Raw genomic sequence first — 10,321 nt, 5'->3', positions numbered from 1 at the left:
AAAGACAGCAGTGTCCTCCCTCATTGTAGGGGAAAAACAGCAGTGTCCTCCCTCCTAGGGGAAAAACAGCAGTGTCCTCCCTCATTGTAGCGGAAAAGCAGCAGTATCCTCCCTCATTGTAGCGGAAAAACAGAATTATCCTCACTCATTGTAGCGGAAAAACAGCAGTGTCCTCCCTCATTGTAGGGGAAAAACAGCAGTGTCCTCCCTCATTGTAGCGGAAAAGCAGCAGTATCCTCCCTCATTGTAGCGGAAAAACAGAATTATCCTCACTCATTGTAGCGGAAAAGCAGCAGTATCCTCCCTCATTGTAGTGGAAAAATAGCAGTGTCCTCCCTCATTGTGCTGGAAAACAGTAGTATCCCCCCTCATTATAGCGGAAAAACAGCAATATCATCCCTCATTATAGCGGAAAAACAGCAATATCATCCCTCATTGTAGGGGAAAAACCGCAATATTGTCCCTTATTGTAGAGGAAAAGCAGAAGTATCTTGCCCGATTGCCTTTTGTAATGGAAAAACAGTAATATCGACCCAGATTGTGGCAGGAATACAGCAATATCCTCCCTCATTTTAGAAGAAATACAGCAACATCATCCTTCATTGTAACAGAAGTATCATCCCTCATTGTGTGGCCCGGGTTTTAGAAAGGATAATATCAGCGGAAAAACAGCAATAAAACAAGTAATGTAAACAGACCCCTGCATTGGATTTCGTAGCCAAGGTGAAATGGTTAATCCCTATCCTTAGAGAGAAAATATAGATCCTACATTGATCAAATGCAGATGTAAAGTGGGATTTTGTGCCCTGGTCCCAATAGTTCAGCATGGTGAATGCCTCTCTAGCGCCCTCTATGGTCCTTGCATTGCGAATGCCTCTCTAGCGCCCTCTATGGTCCTTGCATTGCGAATGCCTCTCTAGCGCCCTCTATGGTCCTTGCATTGCGAATGCCTCTCTAGCGCCCTCTATGGTCCTTGCATTGCGAATGCCTCTCTAGCGCCCTCTATGGTCCTTGCATTGCGAATGCCTCTCTAGCGCCCTCTATGGTCCTTGCATTGCGAATGCCTCTCTAGCGCCCTCTATGGTCCTTGCATTGCGAATGCCTCTCTAGCGCCCTCTATGGTCCTTGCATTGCGAATGCCTCTCTAGCGCCCTCTATGGTCCTTGCATTGTGAATGCCTCGCTAGCGCCCTCTATGGTCCTTGCATTGTGAATGCCTCTCTAGCGCCCTCTATGGTCCTTGCATTGTGAATGCCTCTCTAGCGCCCTCTATGGTCCTTGCATTGTGAATGCCTCTCTAGCGCCCTCTATGGTCCTTGCATTGTGAATGCCTCTCTAGCGCCCTCTATGGTCCTTGCATTGCGAATGCCTCTCTAGCGCCCTCTATGGTCCTTGCATTGTGAATGCCTCTCTAGCGCCCTCTATGGTCCTTGCATTGTGAATGCCTCGCTAGCGCCCTCTATGGTCCTTGCATTGTGAATGCCTCTCTAGCGCCCTCTATGGTCCTTGCATTGTGAATGCCTCTCTAGCGCCCTCTATGGTCCTTGCATTGTGAATGCCTCTCTAGCGCCCTCTATGGTCCTTGCATTACGAATGCCTCTCTAGCGCCCTCTATGGTCCTTGCATTACGAATGCCTCTCTAGCGCCCTCTATGGTCCTTACAGCATTTACAGACCCGTTCAAAGAAAAATGGATGCGTGAAATATGTATGAATAAACCACATGATAATTAAGAAAATATGTTTTATTTTAAAAGAGCACAAAATAACATTAACAGAATGAAAATTTACATAATTTACTTCAATTAATGAAAAAAAATAATAAAAATAAAAGAAGCAGAGAAGATAAGAACTGCAGTTTCTGAGCAGTTTTTGGGCCAGGTAAAGAAAAACCGCATAGGCTGATTAATGCCCTATGAAGTTAGATTACCTGTGTACCTGTAGTGTTGGGATTAAAGGGGTTGTCCACTTTTTTTATATTGGTGGCCGCTGTATATTGGTGGCCGCTTTTTTTTTTTTGGGGGGGGGGGAACAATGTTGGACATCACATTGATCCAAGGTATCCTGGCGACTTCCCTGTGTGCAGACAACGCTACCATGAAATAACCCGATCTTCTATAAGGCAGAATATGACATTTCACAAGTCAGGACCCCCGGGGGGCTCTTCCCATATAGATAGTGAATACTCAGACCCACTGTATTTGAGAACAGGCCATTCCCAGCTCCCGCCAATCAGTCCTATGTAAGGCAGAGCTTCGGATCTGTCCGGTATTCTGCGGAATATTAACCCTTTTCCGATTGTAAAAAAAAAACCCAATTTCCTTGTCACCTTCACTTTTTCAATAGGACCTTAGGACGGGCATAGAGCGGTAGGATCTCCTGGAAGTCCTTGGTCAGATCTCGCAGGGCGTCCATGTACGGGTTCACGTTCTCCTCCATCCATTCCTCTACCGTGTCTGGGAAATAGATGGCATCCAGCTCGGATCGCAGGGCCTGGATGTGGGATTCCCATTCTTCGTTGGCTCTGGAAGAAGAAGATGGTGAAGAAAATGTGTTATCACTGGTGGTCCGACCATTGGGTCTCCCACTGATCCCGAGAACGGGGGTCTTAAAGTCCCCAGGGTGAGGGAAGAGGCAGTGATCACAGGCACGACCACCGCTCCTTTCACTTTTATAGGAGCGGAAATTGCTATCCGCCCTATACAGGTGAATGGAGCGGTGGTCGCCTCTGTTCGCTTTTCACACAAGGGACATTCGGACCCCTGTTCTCGGGATCAGTGGGAGTCCCAATGGTCGGACCTGCGGTGATAATACATTTATTGCTTATCCTGCAGATACGTGATTAATGTATTTAGTGGGGACATCCTCTTCAAGGGGACGAGACCATCGGAAGGACGGCCGATCGTCGGGGGGGATTACAGCTCGTCCTCGGTATAAGCCGTCTATTATTTCGGTCCGTTGTCAGCGTCTGATTCTGGACTCACTTTATGATTTTTGTGCTGAACGTCTCCATTTTGTGCGGGTTGGCAAATCGGTGTTTCCGGTGGTAACGCGAGAACCAGCTGCTGATTTCACTGCGAAGGAAGAAGGAGGCACAAAGGATTAACGTGACGTAATAATGGCTAGAAAGAATAGGAGTAATCATGGGGCCCTATGAGAAAACTCTGGGATGGGGCCCCGCTGTGCCACAATAAATTAATGTAATATCCCCGGCCATGTTGCACGGCTTGTTAAAGGGGAAGTCGGCCAGTCCTGTCTCCGTCCATCTCTTACGGTGGCCCCTACTCTTTACTAAGGTCGGGCCTCACAGCCACGGCAGGTACGGGCATGCAAAACATATGTGCCAAGCCAGTGCCCGGGTAGTGCTGATGTCCTAGGAGAAGGAAAGCATCGGCACTACCCTATGTACCTGTGACGGGCACTCCCCGGGCACCGTACCGGCCTCACCTCTCACCTGTCCTCCTCTGTGATTTCGCGAACCTTCCTTCTCAGTTCACTGTGGACTTTCTTCACCATGTTAAAAATTTCGGCTCCAGGAAACGCACCGGTCCCTTCGCTGAGAGGAACCAAATTAGATTTAGTTTAATAACGGGGTCGTCCAGTAATTAGCCTTTGTTCCTGGGTTGTGTCTGGTATCACAGCCTTGCTTAAAGGGGCTTTCCAGCCATAACAGGTTATCAACTATCCACTATTTATTCCTAGCTGCAAGTCCGTGGGCAGGCGACAATGAGCGGCGCGCCGGGTCTGCACATGCGCCATGTCTGCACATGCGCCATGTTGCTCAGTCCAAGTCTGATGCGGATGAAGATATCCAAGCGCTGGGGGCATCAACAATGTCAAAGACTCGACAGAAGAGGGGGCAATGTGTGACATGTCCGTCATCTAACGCCTTAAAGGGGCTCTCCTGTGCTGCTCACATCGGGGGCGGGCAGCGCCAATAACATCACACCTCCAGATACGTGTGAACAGGTACGTGCCTGGTCAGTATCTGAAGACTTGCCGTCACCAGCCCCATCCCCCCGATTCGGAAGTGAGGGGCGTCGGAGACTTTCTATAAGTCGGGGACAGGGTAAAGATTTCATTACCAGATGTTCTTCTCCAAGTTGATGTTGCTGAATCCCAGGATGTGAGCGATGTCCTTCTTGGCCTCCTCAGTGAATTGTCCTGTGTGGGAGAAGAGAAGTGACGGAGCTGCCAATACGGCGCCGCATCTCCATGACATGAGCGCAGGCACGTACCGTACTTCAGGGTCTTCAGACACACGGCCAGGGAAGGGATGCCCACCGGCAGCAGCTCGCACAGCACCGAGTAATGGTCGTACCTGCAGAGACGGACAATGAGCAATCAGCCGGTGACGCGAGCGCCTCCATAATGGCTGCCGGGAACACGACATAGCAAATCACAGGTTATACTCGTCAGTGCCGGAAGTAAAGCGGAGCGCTGAGCACTACTAGGACGGCACTAACCGTGACCGACATGGACCTGAGGCTCCGCAGCTGCTCCGAAACTTCGGGACCACTTTCCTGCCCCTTATTATTCACCCTCCTGCTAGAGATCAAAGGTCGGATAACAGCAGGCATCTGCTGCCCTCTGCCCGTGCAGATGTACATGCAGTCCTATGCAAATGCGTCCGTAGGGGTCTACATGTCAGATGGAGGATAAAGAGTGTCCGTCCAGGCCATAAGCGCAGTATGAACACAGCCTAGAAGCGAGTGCCCATAGGAGCAGACTGTGCAGAGACAACCTCAGTCATATGACCACTGCAGCCAATAATCTTTATAATAATAATCTTTATTTTTATATAGCGCTAACATATTCCGCAGCGCTTTACAGTTTGCACACATTATCAGTGTCCCCGGGGGTGTCTTGCCGGTGACTGGTTGTAGCGGTCACAGAGACCCGAGTACCTGTGCAGTATTGGTAGAGGAGAGCGGGGCATTGGTAAAGGGAGGACACATTATTACCATGTCAGTGGTAGACATCCCCTTTAAGCACGCCCGCCACATACATTCCCACGCACACACGTGATTTCTGACCTCTGCCACCCAGTTAGGGCGATGCCGCTGTAGTGGATCTTGGGGAACTTGCTCATGGTTTTCACGACCTTCGCCCACTCCTGGTGGTTCTTAGCGTGCAGGTTCATCGGGGTCCACATCTGATTTGCAGAGGACGCCCCCTTAAAGGCGCTCGCAAACCAAATATTTGTAAATCCACTCTTCTCATATTTAGAAATAAAGGACTCTGGGAATAGAGATACAAGACTTGAGATATAACATTTTATGTTCCTGGAGGCCGGCAGGGACGACCCCGTGTGTAAGGCCGGACGCCCCCAACGCTGCCCCTACAAAACAAGTCGGGATGGAAAATGTCTGAATGTGAGATTGGAGCAATTTCGGGCATTTCATGGACACCGGCTCCAAACAGGAACCAGAGACAAAGCCCTGTGCTGCCTGCAGGGGGCGGCGTCCTGGCACCTGTGCTGCCTGCAGGGGGCGGCGTCCTGGCACCTGTGCTGCCTGCAGGGGGCGGTGTCCTGGCACCTGTGCTGCCCATCGGCTGCTGTGACCTGATCTCCGCTCTGCAGACGTTTGATGGCGGCTCTGAGCCCGTTACTGTACATCGTCCGTCGATATCGACCCGCCACCTCTGCGGGGATGTGATCGCGTTGTGACTTACCTATCTGCGCCATATTAAAATTGTTGTGATAAATCCACAGGACCGGAGACACGCGCTGAGTGATCCCAGAGGCTGCAAGAGATGGAACAACGTCATGTGCCGATATTCCTCCCATCCCACCCAGAACTGAGCGGCTGCCGTGTTCTAGACCCACCCATACCACCCTCTGATTGGCTACAGTGTGTTTTAGCCCCTCCCACCCCACCCTCTAATTGGCAGCAGTGTGTCCTAGCCCCTCCCACAACACCTTCTGATTGGCAACAGTGTGTTATAGCCCCACCCACACCACCCTCTGATTGGCAACAGTGTGTTATAGCCCCACCCACACCACCCTCTGATTGGCTATCACGTAAAACTAGGTAAGTGACCACTCACCCTGAATGTTCTCGATGCTCAGCCATCTCAGCATGTCGTCCCACATCAGCTGGTTCTTCTCGGGGAACTGAGCGTACACGAAGTCCACCACATTCTTCACGTGACCGAGGAACATCTTGCTCAGGTCTCCTTTATTACTGTTCAGCCAGGACTTGGAATCCTGTCCTTCCCCGAGGTGGTAAACCTAAAGTTGTGAATGTCAGCGAGCCATCATGTCTCCCTCGAAAAGGGTTGTCCAGAATTGGAACAACACGGCTGCTTTCATTCATAAACAGCGCCACATCTGTATATTGGTTGTGTCCGGTATTACAGCTTGGCTGCATTGCAGTCAATGGAGTTTTCTCTGCCATACTACACTTAGCCTGAGGACATGGCAAGAAAATGGCAATGGTTTTCTAATCCTGGACTGCCCCTTTAATTATCATAGTACGTGTGCACTGACCAATAAGATACCCAAAACGCTCAGCTATAGCGGCTGCAGCTGCATCTCCCTCCTCTTCCCTCTAGGGGAAATTTTTTTTAGAAGATTTTTTTTTTTTTTAACAGATTTACAGCAGACATATCCAGCTACGATGTTTATTACTGCTTATAGACACCTTCAGAGACACTTTTTTATTTTTACTCAAATGCTAAAAACTATTTTGGAATTGGGCCTCATTTAAAAATTTGTACCGTTTGCCTTTCACAGGCTCTTTGCTTCCCTGCATATTGCTGACTGCAGAAGGAGTCAACCGAGAAGCCATCAGTGAGCTCCTTCTGATATCTGCCTTTTTCTGGACGCCTCCGTGATGATTTCTGACCTTTTCAGGTGCTCATGGAAGAGCTCCCAGGCAGATGGAGCTCACTGATAGATTCTCAGTTAACTCATTCTGCAGCCAGTAAAATACAGTGCAACACAGAGGTTTATAGACGGCAAACGGTGCAAAATGTTTAATGAAACCAAATTGCAAAATTACTTTTTAGCCCAAAATACATGCATTTAGGTTAAAAAAAAGCCCAGAAAGGTGTCCATGTCCTTTAATGCAAGCATTATTAGCATGCTCTCTTTCATATTTAGGGTGAATTGGGGCGTGGCGGATTCTCTGCAGATTTTACCTGTGGATTCGCGGATTATAGTACCGAGCAAGTGGATGAGACGACACCACTGTGTGCATGCTCTGTACAGATACTGAACAAGCAGGAGGTGCTAGTGGGAAATTAGCCCAGGATTCGACATACATTGTGTAACTCAAAATCTGTCCACGACAAATAAACTACTGAGTACGCTTTACGGCAGTGTTGCAAATGTAATCGCACAGCACCTTGCTTAGGTGGAAGCTCTCACCTCGTCTGATCCAATATGGACCCAACTGCTTTTTGGATGCTTTTCGAGAATTTGGGTGAGGATGGCTTTAATCAGCGGCAGGGTCTCTGCATTGTGAGGGTTCAGGCTGTTGGGGTAACGCTCCACCTCTCGGAGATTTCTGTACTTCTCATGCTTCAGGACATACTGTAAAGAATGGAGATTTTAGGTAAATACGATGGTTTATTACCCAACATGGGACTGACATGCCCACTGTTCAAGGCTGCAAAATTAAGGCGGCATTGCACTACCAGAAGCCACCACAAGAGGGAGATCAGGAGCTAACTGCATACAATTTATACCTAGAACCAGAGGTGTAATGATCGCGGTAGTAGATGTCACAACCAGACCCGTGTGGGCGGGCGAGGGGCCCGTGTGGGCAGGCGAGGGGCCGCCAATGCAAACCTCAACTGGATGTGTATCCACGGATATGCAGATGAAGTGTACTGCGGTGCAGAGAGGACAGCAGCTGACGTCAGCACGCACGTAACTGGGGCCGCATGGCGGTGACATCATGTGCTCCCCATCGCTTGCACGCTGAAGTCAGGATAAGTGACATATATACCAGGATGGGGGAACATATATACCAGGATGGGGGAACATATATACCAGTATAAGGAACATATATACCAGGATGGGGGAACATATATACCAGGATGGGGGAACATATATACCAGGATGGGGGGCATATATACCAGGATGGGGGACATATATACCAGGATGGGGGAACATATATACCAGGATGGGGGACATATATACCAGTATGGGGGAACATATATACCAGGATGGGGGACATATATACCAGGATGGGGGAACATATATACCAGAATGGGGGAACATATATACCAGGATGGGGGGCATATATACCAGGATGGGGGAACATATATACCAGGATGGGGGGCATATATACCAGGATGGGGGAACATATATACCAGGATGGGGGGCATATATACCAGGATGGGGGACATATATACCAGGATGGGGGGCATATATACCAGGATGGGAGAACATATATACCAGGATGGGAGAACATATATACCAGGATGGGAGAACATATATACCAGGATGGGGGGCATATATACCAGGATGGGGGAACATATATACCAGGATGGGGGGCATATATACCAGGATGGGGGACATATATACCAGGATGGGGGAACATATATACCAGGATGGGGGAACATATATACCAGGATGGGGGAACATATGTACCAGGATGGGGGAACATATATACCAGGATGGGAGAACATATATACCAGGATGGGAGAACATATATACCAGGATGGGGGGCATATATACCAGGATGGGGGAACATATATACCAGGATGGGGGGCATATATACCAGGATGGGGGACATATATACCAGGATGGGGGAACATATATACCAGGATGGGGGAACATATATACCAGGATGGGGGAACATATGTACCAGGATGGGGGAACATATATACCAGGATGGGGGGCATATATACCAGGATGGGGGACATATATACCAGGATGGGGGAACATATATACCAGGATGGGGGAACATATATACCAGGATGGGGGAACATATATACCAGGATGGGGGAACATATGTACCAGGATGGGGGAACATATGTACCAGAATGGGGGAACATATGTACCAGGATGGGGGATATATATACCAGGATGGGGGATATATATACCAGGATGGGGGGCATATATACCAGGATGGGGGGCATATATACCAGGATGGGGGCACATATATACCAGGATGGGGGCATATATACCAGGATGGGGGGCATATATACCAGGATGGGGGAACATATATACCAGGATGGGGGAACATACAGTTAGGGCCAGAAATATTTGGACAGTGACACAATTTTCGCGAGTTGGGCTCTGCATGCCACCACATTGGATTTGAAATGAAACCTCTACAACAGAATTCAAGTGCAGATTGTAACGTTTAATTTGAAGGGTTGAACAAAAATATCTGATAGAAAATGTAGGAATTGTACACATTTCTTTACAAACACTCCACATTTTAGGAGGTCAAAAGTAATTGGACAAATAAACATAACCCATACAAAATATTTTTATTTTCAATATTTTGTTGCAAATCCTTTGGAGGCAATCACTGCCTTAAGTCTGGAACCCATGGACATCACCAAACGCTGGGTTTCCTCCTTCTTAATACTTTGCCAGGCCTTTACAGCCGCAGCCTTCAGGTCTTGCTTGTTTGTGGGTCTTTCCGTCTTAAGTCTGGATTTGAGCAAGTGAAATGCATGCTCAATTGGGTTTAGATCTGGAGATTGACTTGGCCATTGCAGAATGTGCCACTTTTTGGCACTCATGAACTCCTGGGTAGCTTTGGATGTATGCTTGGGGTCATTGTCCATCTGTACTATGAAGCGCCGTCCAATCAACTTTGCAGCATTTGGCTGAATCTGGGCTGAAAGTATATCCCGGTACACTTCAGAATTCATCCGGCTACTCTTGTCTGCTCTTATGTCATCAATAAACACAAGTGACCCAGTGCCATTGAAAGCCATGCATGCCCATGCCATCACGTTGCCTCCACCATGTTTTACAGAGGATGTGGTGTGCCTTGGATCATGTGCCGTTCCCTTTCTTCTCCAAACTTTTTTCTTCCCATCATTCTGGTACAGGTTGATCTTTGTCTCATCTGTCCATAGAATACTTTTCCAGAACTGAGCTGGCTTCTTGAGGTGTTTTTCTGTCTATTTTTGGTATTGATGAATGGTTTGCATCTAGATGTGAACCCTTTGTATTTACTGTCATGGAGTCTTCTCTTTACTGTTGACTTAGAGACAGATACACCTACTTCACTGAGAGTGTTCTGGACTTTAGTTGATGTTGTGAACGGGTTCTTCTTCACCAAATTAAGTATGCGGCGATCATCCACCACTGTTGTCATCCGTGGACGCCCAGGCCTTTTTGAGTTCC

General features: G+C 48.4%; 1 protein-coding gene across 5 annotated transcripts in view; it reads right to left on the bottom strand.

Annotated features, from left to right (window-relative positions):
- Positions 1-1,727: 1,727 nt before the first annotated feature.
- LOC138645338 (hexosaminidase D-like) overlaps positions 1,728-10,321 on the bottom strand; it is a 31,777-nt gene continuing 23,183 nt past the window's right edge. For 3 of the 5 annotated variants that reach the window (XM_069734571.1, XM_069734570.1, XM_069734573.1), the window contains 9 exons: positions 7,373-7,537; positions 6,049-6,232; positions 5,674-5,745; positions 5,034-5,238; positions 4,236-4,318; positions 4,083-4,161; positions 3,452-3,553; positions 2,982-3,071; positions 1,728-2,521 (listed from right to left, as the gene is read on the bottom strand). In XM_069734571.1, coding sequence (XP_069590672.1) covers positions 2,329-2,521; positions 2,982-3,071; positions 3,452-3,553; positions 4,083-4,161; positions 4,236-4,318; positions 5,034-5,238; positions 5,674-5,745; positions 6,049-6,232; positions 7,373-7,537 — 1,173 coding nt within the window. In that variant the 3' untranslated portion in view covers positions 1,728-2,328. Of the gene's footprint in view, positions 2,522-2,981; positions 3,072-3,444; positions 3,554-4,082; positions 4,162-4,235; positions 4,319-5,033; positions 5,239-5,673; positions 5,746-6,048; positions 6,233-7,372; positions 7,538-10,321 lie in introns of all 5 variants that reach the window. The other 2 variants (XR_011314728.1, XM_069734574.1) reach the window with 2 other exon arrangements.

The sequence above is a fragment of the Ranitomeya imitator genome, chromosome 7 (genome assembly GCF_032444005.1).
Source record: "Ranitomeya imitator isolate aRanImi1 chromosome 7, aRanImi1.pri, whole genome shotgun sequence".
Classification (NCBI taxonomy): Eukaryota; Metazoa; Chordata; class Amphibia; order Anura; family Dendrobatidae; genus Ranitomeya; species Ranitomeya imitator.
Note: the sequence above shows the minus strand (reverse complement) of the source record. Positions and strands in the feature narration are given on the sequence as shown.